We start from the raw sequence: 12,982 nt of genomic DNA, 5'->3' as shown, positions 1-12,982 counted from the left end.
GTGACACCTTCAAATTGTGGTGTTAGTGAAGAATACTGAATATGTGGTGAACTATCATAAGAATGAACAAAGCAGCTTAGAAGGAACACAAGCAGAATGCTCCTTAGAAGTGAAGGTGATAAGACTTCAGGTCATTTACTTTGGACATGTCATCAGGAAAGACCAAAAAGGACCTAATGATTGGTAAAGTAGAGGAGGGTCAGTAAAAACAGAGGGAACCCTCAGTGACGTGGGTTGGCACAATAGCCACAACAATGCACTCAAACATGCCAGTGATCAGGAAAACGGTGCAGGACTGTCTGTTGTACACAAGTCAGAGCTGGTGTGATGGCAGCAACAACAACCAGAGAGATGCCTAAAACAACTTGAAGCAAGGTTGAAAATGAATGGATAATGATATACAGACAAACCCTGTGAAGATGTGCTGTCAGTGAAAAATAAAGTGTAATTATTAGTGATTAGTTTCAGTATTATATTCAGCTCCATTCTCAAATAATGATAGGCCAAAGTTTTGGTTTTCTTTGGGGCTTGGGGAGAGGGAGGACCTAGAGGAGTGACAAAGCCGGTTGGAAAATAACAGGCTCAGGATACAAAGAACAGAAGATGGGTCCCTAGTCCCCAGTGGTGACTGGTCCAAGCGCCCTAGTGTAGACAGACCAAACATTTGCCAAAGTGAGTGTCAGTGAACTGGGAGTTCCTTGAAATTGCTGGAGCTGGGCTGTCAACCACACGATCGAGTCATCCTATCAAAGTCAAAGTGAAAAGCAAATCACTGTTGGGACCAGGATAAATGTGGATCATATACTGCAATTCCTGGAACTAGTTATCCAGGCTCATTACCCTTGCCATGACATGAGCCTGCATTTTGTGCAATTTAAGTTATTGGATCCTATTTAACATTTTGTAGCAGAGTTTTGTTGTACCTGGCAAGTGTTTGCCAAAAGTAATACAAAGTTCAGGATATATATAACTTTCAGGAAACAGGTGATAAACATCAACAGAGGGAAAATGAGAGGCTTTGTATATATTTGAAGAAGGAGCCAGATTACCATAGGAGTTTATGGCAAGTTAAAGAAACATGGTTAAAAATCCCTGCAGGTGGATGGACACTGGGAGGAGGTAACTATGGGGAGGAAGTGGGAGGGGAGCTGCTGCATTGTAAATTTTGGTCAATGACATGAGACAAAGTATATGTGAACTGCTGTATGAAAAGTGAATTTACTCTGTAAATCTTCACCCAAATCCTAAAAAAAAAAAAAAAAAAAATCCCTGCAGGTGACCGAGGGCAGGAAAAGTTTAGTCAATATCTAACAAGCTTAGTTCTTGCTGGCGTTCAGAAGTAGATAGTGGCTTGGAGCCTGTACATGATGGAACCAAAGAGACTTAAACTATTGGAAACAAGATAGCTTGTCTAGATCACCCTTTATATAACATTCTAATTTGTAAAGGTAGGTGTCCAGGTTGCTTTATTTCCAGACCAGTTCTTTTCTTCCCACATCATGCCTTCAACTGTCCCTCCATTTTCTGTAGCTACGTCAGTTCAGCTCTCTTTCCATTTTATGGGATGGTTTACATTTTCTCTTTTGGGAGGCCAACCATTCTTTGATGACCAGAGATACCACAAAAAAACAAAACAAAACAAAACAAAAAACAAACCCAAACTCACTGCCGTGGAGTGGGATCCAACTCATAGAGACCCCTCCTTGGGTTTCTGAGGCTGTATCTCTACGGAAGTAGATTGCCCAATCTTCCTTCCAAGGAGTGACTGGTGGGTTTGAACCACCAGCCTCCTGGTTAGCAGTCACATGCCTTAGGCACTACACCACCAGAGCTGGAACACAAGCAATTTTGGACATAGTTCCTACATAGTTTCAATGACAACAGTTGTTAAGGATCTACTACTTTACATTAGGTCTGCAAGTTTTTGCAAATCCTTTTGACTGGCTTTATATTTTTGTATTAGGAGGAATGAGTCCCTACTTGGAGTTAAAAAAATGAAAATTAAGGACAATACTTTGTGTAAAAAGTCAAGCAAATCTGTTAAGAAATTCAAAGCTGTGGTAATAGAGATTGGAAAAGTAAGTTTCATATGACTGTCAAATTTTAAGCTCATAAATTAAGAAATTCATATATATCTAGAGATGATTTAACTGCATGGTAATTTATTATAATATGAAAAAGAAGGAAATAAAAACAAGCATAAATTTATCATTAAACAGTACTTTCAATTCTTAAGTTATTCTATGGCTATTTTTATAATCATATATTTTTTGTTTTATACAAGTACTTCTGTTACGTTTCATGGTAATTTTAATTGAGGGGAATAAAGAAACCACTGTATTTCAAAGTCATATGATAAGCATTATAGTATGAATATATAGTATTGTGTTCAATGTTTAAATTCAGTTTGTAACATTTTTGTTATCTCCTCTATTAAGGTTACAGATGTGGCACCAAGAAAAAAACATAAAAGAAGGGAAACTCTGAGAGAATTTTTTTCCAAAAATCCAAATATTTCTGAAATGTCAGAACAGGACAGGTAATACTTAATTGACTCAACAAATGTTTACTTGAAGGTGACTATGTATTGGGCATTATTTGGGGCATGAAGGATACAATGGTGGACTAGACAGACAAAGATCAGTGCTGTCAAGGAGCTTACTTATAGATGAAGGGAACACAGTAAACAAGTAAACACATAAATAAATGAGATAATTCAAAATTAATTTAAAATTATGATGCATTTTATGAATAAATGAACAGGATAATATGCTGTAGAGTAATTGGCCTGGGGGGGTAGGAGTGGCAGCAGTTTGGAGAGGGTGGTCAGTAGACCAAATTGGTCAATTGTTCTTGATTATTGGTGGGCCTTATGTTCTTGATCATACATTTTAAGCCTATTTATCATGGTCATGGGGTGGTACAAAAGGATAAGCACTTGGCTGCTAACCGAAAGGTTGGCATTTTCAGTCTGTCAAAGGTACCTGAGAAGCAAGGGCTGGCAATCTACTTCCAAAAAATTAGCCACTGAAAACCCTGTGGAGCACAGTTCTACCCTGACATGAACAGAGTCCCACTGAGTCAGGATCAACTTGACAGCTGTTTTTTGATTTACTATTGTTGTAGTGATTTTGAGGCAGTTTGAGGCTGATGGAGAAAAGACGTACGACCATGAGGTAGTATTGCACAACAAGCTATTTGTGTATTTATTTTAAAATTTAACAAGTAATCTATAAAGCAGATATCCTCTTTATTGTATATTACCTTCCCCTTAACCCCTTAATTGACAAAGTTAAGTATTTGTTGATCCTCTAATTAATGGCTTACCCTCCCATCCCCTCGCACCCTTGGTAACCATCAAAGAATATTACTTTTTGTGTGCAAATTTTGTATTGACTTTTTACAATAGTGGTCTCATACAATATTTGTCCTTTTGTGATTGACTAGTTTCACTCAGCTAATGTCCTCTAGGTTCATCCATGTTACAAGGTATTTCATAGATTCATCACTGTTCTTTAATGTGACATAGTATTCCATCATGTATATGCACCGTAAGTTGTTTATCCATTCATCCTTTGATGGTTATTTAGGTTATTTACATCTTTTTACTCTTGTAAATAAGGCTGAACATGGCTGTGCATAAATCTATTCATGTCGTGGCTCTTATTTCTCTAGGATATACCTAGTACTGGGATTGCTGGATCATATGGTGTTTCTATTTCCAGCTTTTCAAGAAAGTGCTGTACCTTACTTTGCATAGACTTTTTTCCTACTTGTAAATCTTCTCCTGATGAAATTGAGCATTCTTTAGCTCTGTTATATTAAAATTTGCATCATCAAGCTAAAAAATTAATAAAATAATTAAAAAATAAGAAAAAACCCCAAAACCTTGGATTAAAAGGAAATCACTAACAGCATACAAATATTTGTCACTGAATGATAGTATGAATACTACATGTCAAAAGGAAATTTTCTCCCTTTCTTTCTCAAAATGTCTACTTCTCTGATGCAACAATGTCTGTTTATCTGCTTTCTGTCCTTCCTTCCTGCTTTTCTTTCTCTCTTTGTTCTGTTTGTGTCTTTATGTATTTTGATTCGGATTCAGACACAGTATCCATATAAGTGAAGAAAGTACTTAACTTACCAACTGGGATCTATTTCCTTTTTCCCTCCAGCATAAATGAGTTAAAACAGTACTGACCAATGGAACAGTAATTTTGTGAGCAGTAATATAAAGAGACAAACAAAAAAATCCATAAAGTATCTTGAAGAAATGAAGTTATGCTATGTGAATAACTATGTCACTATAAAAATAGTTGACCATTTGCCAATTCAACTTTTGACAAGAGTACAACTTATTGACAGCAATTGCAATCATCACTGTGCAACGCTACACTTAATCAATGTGATTTTTCCATCACTGTACAACAATGTCAAAAAACACACAAGAGTAGCTGCCAAGGCTACTTTTTACAACCAAACTCTCATGGATTTGATTCCCTGATTTGGAGGTTTAGGGTCATGGTTTTGTGGAACATCCCAGTTAATTGGATTAATAATGTGTTTAGTGCTTGTTTTGGTTACCTCTAGTGCTGCTCTAACAGAAATACCCATAAATGGGATGGCTTGAATAAGAGTTAATTCTCTTACAGTTTAGGAGGAAGTCTGAGTTTGAAGTGCCAGGATCTAGGGGCTGGGTGAAAGCCCCTCACCCATGGGCTTCGGCTCAGCCTCTTGCTCCCAGCCCACTGAAGTTGGAGGCTCTCTCTTCACTCAGGCAGCTGCTGGCTGCTGAGGCCAGCAAACCCAAGGTTGACAAGTGAAAAGGCACAGTCCTGATATTACCAAACCACACAGCCACACAGCAGGCCCCTGATTCAAGTCCAGAGATAGTCCCAAGACTGGCAGGAAACATGGCAGGCTGCTAAATGAGACTTGGCTACATGCAGGGTCCAAGTGTGCCACAAAACTGGAGACCTTCCTCCAAGTTGCTTCTTAGATACTGGAAGCAGACCACATCCCTAAAGCTGCTCACGGTAGATTCCACCATGGAGCCGATCACCAGTCTCATCATGGCTGCCCAGCCACTGAAAACCAGGCCCAGCCAAGTTGACACACAAGCTTAACTACCACAGTGCTGTTCTACCTCCTAGTTTGTTGCACAGTGCCTGGGGTCTTAAAAGTTTGCAGATGGCCATCCAGGGCACAGCAGTTAGACTTTATTTGCCTGGAGCAACAGAGGAGGGTAGGAGAATCAGGAATAGGAGGAGAATGTGGATGTGTGGCTAATTGCCTGCATGAACAACTGCCTCTTTTGCCATGAGACCAGAAGAACTGGGTGGTGTCTGGCTACCATTACTGAACATTATGATCAAAGATTCCGTAGAAGCATCCTGACCAAAAGGGGGAAAATGAAGAACATAATTTCAAATTCTTATGGACTCTAGATTTTCTGGAGTCATGGAGGTTGGATGAACCCCTGAAACTATTGCCCTGTGATAATCTTTAAACCTTAAATGAAAAAATTTCCTTGGAGTCTTCTTAAAACCAAACAATAGTTTAGCTTAACTAGTGAAGAAGGTCTGCCTTGAGCCCTGTGCTGTTTCAAGGTCTATCTATATGGGATCAAATTGATGACAGCAACTTGAAAGATTGGATAGGAACCTTAGAGGGCTGTGGTTTATGTTAGTGGTGGAGGAATAACTCAGAGAAGGAGTGTGAGAGTGGTTGCACAATGAAGAAATGTAACCAATGTCACCAAATGGTACATGGAGAAATTACTGAATTGGTGTATGTTTTGTTCTGTATATTCTCCACAACAACATAAATAAAATAAGAAATCATGGAACTACTTTGAGATTTTGATAGGAATGATTTTTAAAAACTGAATTTGCTATACTTAAAGTCTGAACTATTAGCTCAAATTTGAATGAGTTTTCTCCAGATCATATTGAGTATGTATTCACCAAATTATTTTATAAACCCATTGCCATCAAGTTGATTCTGACTCATAGTGACCCTGTAGGACAAAGCAGAACTGTAATCTTTAATGAAGATTATAAAGATTTCACCTTCCACCTTTCCATAATCTTTACGGAAGGATGTAATCTTTACAGAAGCATCTGCTGCATCTTTCTCCCATGGAGCGGCTGGTGCTTTAGAACCACTGATCTTTCAGTTAACAGCTGAGCACTTAACACTGTGCCACCAGGCCTCCTGCATTTCATCTACAGTTGACCAATATTTTATTTTCTTCATAGTCTAGCTAATGTTAGAAAAAATTTTGTTCCTTTTTTTTCCTTAAGGAATAATACAGAGAAGTGATTTTCTTGTTTAATATTGAAATTAGTTGATGAATGTGAACATTACGTTATAATTTAGTTGTCTAAAATCAGTGCCCTTTGGTTATGAGAAAGTAAAGTTCCATTGCAGCTTAGGAAACACATTAGAGAGAGTTGAAGGCAATACATAGTGTCTCCATCCCTAGTGTCTACCCTTGTGCCTTCTTTACCTCCCAATTTCACATTTTTGTTGTTGTTGTTGTTATGTGCTGTTGAGTTGGACCCAACTCATAGCGACTCCTCCTTGGGTTTCCAAGGCAGTATCACTGCGCAAGTAGATTGCCCCATCTTCCTTCCGAAGAGTGGCTGGGAGGTTTGAACCACCAGCTTTCTGGTTAGCAGTCAAGTGCCTTAGGCACTATGCTACCAGAGCTCCCTTCACATTTTTAGCACTAAGGAAATGATAAATAAGCCAGGCAGATTTGCACTTAGCCAAGTGACTTCTTGATCCACTTTGTGTAAATTGGAATCATTCTTCTTTATTAAGTATCTGAAACTTTGTATAATTGCAAAACTTCTTTCTGTCTTGGTAGAAATAAGAGACCTGATGTTAGAAAAGTAGCCTATCGATTCCTTGTGGATAGTATGAACCCTCTAATATTAAATTATGTTAAAAGAAAGAGGTTCCATCAAATATTTCTTGAGGAGATGCCCTGGAGATCTCAGATGAACCTGTATCTGGCAAATGCACACTTCAACATGCTTTTACTAAAGCTAGGGGAGCGTACGAAGATGAAATTTGGTACTTCACAGGCCATGGTCAGGTATGGTACATTATCAATGCATAACAATTTTTTAATGCCATGAACATAGATTGTATTTGTATGTGCAAGTCTCTAATGCTGATAATAACCCAAAAGAGGTTTGGAGAATGCCTCTGTCTTTATACTGGCCATTGGTATATTTCCTAATTTCTTATCTCAGAATCTTAAGTGTTTATGAAGTACTAATTTGCATAAATCTTGATTATGTTTATTAATATAGCTTTCAGTGCAAGAATAAAGTATAATTCCAACAGAAATATAATATGAATTGTATAATAACTTTAGGTATTAGTAGATATCAGGCAAAACTTGATTTCATTTATATTTTATGCTCCATAAATAGAGATCATATTTTTCATACAATGTCAACTTTCTATCATTAATTCAACAAATAGTTTTGAGCTCTTATTAGTGTCTTTGGCTGAGTGCTGTGGGAGATACAAACCATAGAAGGTAAGTACATAATATGGAATGCTTCATAACTTATTAAGGAGACCTGCTGGTGCAATAGTTAAGTGCTCAGCTGCTAACCAAAATGTGAGCAGTTCGAACCCACCAGTGGCCCTGTGGGAGAAAAGACTGGCAGTGTGCTCTTGTAAAGGTCACAGCCTAGGAAACCCTATGGGGCAGTTTTACACAGCCTGATACGGTTGCTATGAGTCTGAGTTGACTCAAAAGCATGCAGCAGTATACAACCATTAAGAAGATAGAGTATCATTCATTCAAAAACCAGTTGTAGAATACCTTTTAGATGGAACTGTGTGCAGTGGGCATTGTATTCATTTCCTATGGCTGTTGTAACAGAGTACCACGAACTGGGTGGCTTAAAACAATAGAAATTTATTCTCTCACAGTTTTGAAGGACAGAGGTCTGCGTTTGGGTTGCTGGCTGGTTTCTTTCCAGGAAAGAATCCTTCCTTGCCTCTTCTAGATTTTGGTGGTTGCCTCTAATCCTTGGCATTTCTTGCTTCAGAGATGCAGCACTCTGATCCTTGTATCTGTTGTCACATGGCCTTCTTCCCTGTGTGTCTGTTTAGCCAAATCTCCCTCTCTTTTCTTTCATAAAGACACCAGTCACTGGATTAGGGTCCACTTTAATCTAGTCTGACCTCATTTTAACTTGATTACATCTGCAAAGACTATTTCCAAACAAGGTCGAATTCACAAATATGGGGGTTTAGACTTCAATGTGTCTTTTTAGGGGACATAACTCATAACAGGTATACAAAGATGAACAATATATACTAGACTATATTCATACAGACTCTAGACCGCTGGTAGGGCAGGTCACAAATGTTCACAAATAACTATAGTAGTAAAAAGTGAAGTGCACATGAAGTTGTCTTTTTTCTTGGCAGGAAGGCTTTCGTGGCTAAGAAGAAGGAACAGTTTTATAGAGAGGGGGCACTTGGTCTGGGTCTTGATGGATTGGCAAGATTTAGAGATGTATGTTGTTGTTAGTTGCTGTCGGATTGGTTCTGACTCTGTGTACTATATATAGGACAAAACACTGTCCAGTCCTATATTATCCTCACAATTGTTGTTATGCTTGAAGCCATCCTTGCAGACACTGTGCCAATCCATCTCATTGAAGGTCTTCTGTTTTTTCCTTGACCCTCTACTTTACCAAGCATGATATCCTTCTCCAGGGTCTAGTCCCTTCTGATAACATGAGCAAAGTACAAGAGACGAAGTCTGCCTAGTATTCTTGCTTGTAAGGAGTATTCTAGCTGTATTCCTTCCAAGATAGATTTGTTCATTCTCTGACAGTCCATGATATTTTCAATATTCTTAGCTAAGACCACAGTTCAAATGCATCAATTCTTCTTCTGTCTTCCTTATTCATCGTCTAGCTTTCACATGCAGGTGAGGCTGTTGAAGAGACATGGTCAGGCTATACCTGACCATGGCCTGTGAAGTACCAAATTTCATCTTCGTACACTCCCCTAGCTTTAGTAAAAGCACGTTGAAGTGTGCATTTGCCAGATACAGGTTCATCTGAGATCTCCAGGGCATCTCCTCAAGAAATATTTGATGGAACCACTTTCACATGCAGGTGAGGCTATTGTGGGTCAGGCACACCTTAGTCTTCAAAGTGTCACCTTTGCTGTTTAACACTTTAAGGGAGGTCTTTTGCAGCAGATTTGTCTAGTGCAATATATCCTTTGTGTTTTTTTTTTGACTGCTCCTTCCATGGATGTTGATTATCCAGGTGAACTGAAACCCTTGACAACTTCAATCTTTTCTCCTTTTATCGTGATGTGGTTTATTGGACCATTTGTGAGGATTTTTGTTTTATTTATGTTGGGGTGTAATCCTTACTGTAGGTTGTAATCGTTGATCTTCATCAGTAAGTGCTTCAAGTCATCTTCACTTTTGGCAAGCCAAGTTGTGTCATCTGCATATTGCAGGTTGTTAATGAGTCTTCCTCCATTCCTGAGGCAACCTCCTTCTTCATATTCTCCAGCTTCTCAGATTATTTGCTCAGCATGCAGATTGAATAAGAATTGTGAAAGGATATGAGCCTGGCGCACACCTTTCCTGATTTTAAACTGTGCAGTATCCCCTTGCCTGACCAACAGAGAAGGCTTTTGGCAGAGTGACCCACTTATGGGGCCATGCCAGGAACAGTGATTTAGACCAGAGTGGTGTCCTTACTGAAAATGGAGTTTTCTCTGAGCTTCCTTCCATAGATACATGACCATTCCTGCATGATTACTTGGCAACATAATAAACAGTGGTTAAATTTGTGTCAGGATAACTTGGGACTAAATTTGATTTTATTAAAACTGGTATGCATACTAACTATATATGTTTGTGGTTTTGTGGAAGTTTATTTACTGCTTAGGCCTTCACATTGATTGTGGACACATTGTTCTATATAGTAGAACATCTTCACTGAGCTGTGTTTAAATCAAGTAGCTGTTAGTAAACATAAATAATTATTCTTTCAGTGCTCATAGAGTGAATATAGATCTTTTCATTCCTATTTTCAAGGGCCCGAGCAAGGAAATAGATGTTGATGTTAAAATTTCTCAGACCAAAGTGACATTTTATAATTATAAAAGTTAATTGGAAAATGTTTGGCTTTGGACAAATGCCAAAATACTTTGTGATCCAAAATTTGTGAGCACTAATTCATAAATGTTTTATAACTAAAAGTAGATTGTATTTGACAGGTTTAACTCAATTTTGCTTATATTGTTATTTTAATATGATTTTTTTTTTTTTTCTGTCCCCTTGTAGTTTCCGGTCATTTGATCCTAATATGTTCTCATTATATAATTCAGGAACAGTATTACCAACAGGAAAATTTGTGGTAGATAGTTATAAAGCAATGCTTGATTTCATTCTCACAGCTAAAAAAAGAAGGATCAACCTACCATCAGGTAAAGTAAATATGTTTATATACTATAAAATTGTGTCTAGATTTTTATTCACAAATGAAATCCAACACACACACACAAACAGACATACGGAGGTACACACACCATTTTCCAGAGACTCAGAAATTCAGTTGAGTTGTGATACTTTATACGAGAAATTTGTTTTTGTAGTCTCATCTGTATGTTTGGAACTATCTATGTTGTGTTGTGACCTAAAGCCATTTGGCTGTTCAGCCAATATAATGTGTTTTTTTTTTGTTAAATATTGGTAGCCTCCAGTGGTTCAAGATAGGTTAGGCCTTGCTACCGTGTATTATGTTTTAGTGGAAACAAGTCTCAGAACAAATTCAATCAAACATATTAATGCCAATAGGCACAAAAGCAGTCTCCCAACCTATTCTGGATTCAGGGCAGTCTCATTCTTACCTTAGGATCTCCAACAGGCACCTTCCATGAAAACTCACTCCAATATGCTGATGGCAGGGCCAAGCAGTGTTGTTACCTGTTTGGTAACAGGGACTTCTATGAAGTAGAGGGATGTGGTCAAAGAGAACTCTAGATCTGGGCTGCTGCAATGATAAATTTCATCTGCTGGACTTGACTGATTGTTATACCCATTCCTGCAAAGATGATGGAGCCTGTATACTTCTTAACCGTATTCATCTCTTAGGGCTGCTGTAGCAAAATGCTACAGACTAAGTGGCTTATAAGAACAGAATTTGTTATCTGCAGTTCTGGAGTCTAGAAGTCCAAATGAACGAGTCGGCTGGGCCATGTTCCCTTCAAAGTTTCTAGGAGAAGAAACTTTCTTGCCTCTCCCAGCTTCCAGTAGCCACAGGTACTCCTTGGTTTGTAGATGCACCATCTCATGGCCGTCTTCTCCCTGTGTGTGTCTCTGTGTATCTTCTCCACCACTTAGGTTGGATTAGGACTTCTACTTCAGTATGACCTCATGTTAATTTAACTGATAACATCTTTTAAGATACCCTATTTCCAAACAAGTTGACATTCACAGGTACCAGGAAATAGGACATATTCAACACATTCTTTTGAAGAACACAATTTAAGTCCTAACATTAACCAATCACTTACCTTGAATATCACTTATTTTACAAATAAAAATATTTCTAATATCATCATGCTTTTTCAAAACCTCTTATTTAGGTTGTTAATAATGGCAATGTAAGTACTATATAACTTATGTCTAATCAGAGTATTTCATATGCTAGTTAACTGCCTCTGGAGGGTTGATTCACATTTGAGGTATGTTATATGCTTCTTTCTTTTTGTAGGGTATATGTTAGGTATAACTGTATCTACATGTCATGTGTGTATATTGAAGTATTTGAAAGTAAATTCCGTAGATTTTGAAAGAGTCTGATTTTGGCATATGTTTTTAAAAAACTGACTCCCTACTTATGACCTACCATGAGATTTGCAATAGAATATTCTACTGTTGAGATTTACCACCTAATGCAGGGTTCTAAGAGAAGGTTTTTGGGAAGGGAGGTGCTCTGTGCTTTTATGCCTTACCAGTGGGGGAGTGAGTGACTAGGGCCGCTCTATGGCACAAGTCCAAAGGTTGCCATGCACTTTCCATTTCATGTGTCCTGGGAGTGGCCTGTACAGGGCAAATTAAGAAGCTTGGAAACCATGTCCGTTCCTGCTTCTGCATTAGTTTGCCATCTTCCTTGCCTGGGATAGGAGCTCTGGTGGCATAGTGTCTAAGGCACTTGATTGTTAACCAGAAGGCTGGCAGTTCAAACCCACCAGCCACTCCTCGGAATGCAGGTTGGGCAATCTACTTCTGTAGTGATACCACCTTGGAAACCCAAGGAGGAGTCACTATGAGTCAGGTCTGACTCCATGGCAGTGAGTTAGTTAGAGTTTGCCTGGGATGTTCTTCTCTCTTCTCTTCCCGCAAGCTGAGTTTTGCCCCTTCTTTGAGAACCAACCTAAGTGCCTTTTTTTCTAGCAGCTTTTCCTGGTTCATTGAATCCATGAGAATCCTGTCATTTCTCCACACTTAGTTAGCATGCATTTTCTGAATTGCTTATTTGACATATATCACCTTTATTATATTTTCTGGAACTTAATGCTCTGTTTTCAATAATGGTGCATCTTATTTTTGTATTGTAGATGCTGATGAATTTTCTGCGTTTATAAACTCCAAAATGGGTGACAAAGATATTGCCAAGACACAAACAAGTTCTGACTCAGACTTTCAATCAGTTCATAGTTTTAAGGAAAAGGACCGAACCACAAATTTGAGCCTATTGGACCATTTTACAAAAATCTTTTTATATTGCAGGAGAGCCATGGTAATGTGGTCATTTTGATTTGCTAATCCTATACGCTCGGGCATGTAAAACATATTTATGTATGTATGTGCTATATGTGATTTTGATTTTGACTCTGAGACACCATCTTGGTGGATTTTGCCTCAGGCATCTTTGAGGTTTGCCTGCCATGGTACTGAGTCTCATGCAGT

The 12,982-nt window shown here is 38.4% G+C and overlaps 1 protein-coding gene across 1 annotated transcript in view; it reads left to right on the top strand.

Annotated features, from left to right (window-relative positions):
- The window catches only part of CFAP54 (cilia and flagella associated protein 54), a 602,528-nt gene that overhangs the window by 254,475 nt on the left and 335,071 nt on the right, over nt 1–12,982 (top strand). The window contains 5 exon segments of the mRNA XM_042782173.1: nt 1,964–2,078; nt 2,439–2,539; nt 6,875–7,105; nt 10,352–10,494; nt 12,631–12,812. Of these exon segments, the coding sequence (XP_042638107.1) occupies nt 1,964–2,078; nt 2,439–2,539; nt 6,875–7,105; nt 10,352–10,494; nt 12,631–12,812 (772 nt within the window).

This window comes from Orycteropus afer, unplaced genomic scaffold (genome assembly GCF_000298275.1).
Source record: "Orycteropus afer afer isolate SDZICR_OR568_19922 unplaced genomic scaffold, OryAfe1.0 scaffold00253, whole genome shotgun sequence".
Lineage (NCBI taxonomy): Eukaryota > Metazoa > Chordata > Mammalia > Tubulidentata > Orycteropodidae > Orycteropus > Orycteropus afer.
This window is presented reverse-complemented; position numbering and strand designations above follow the sequence as displayed.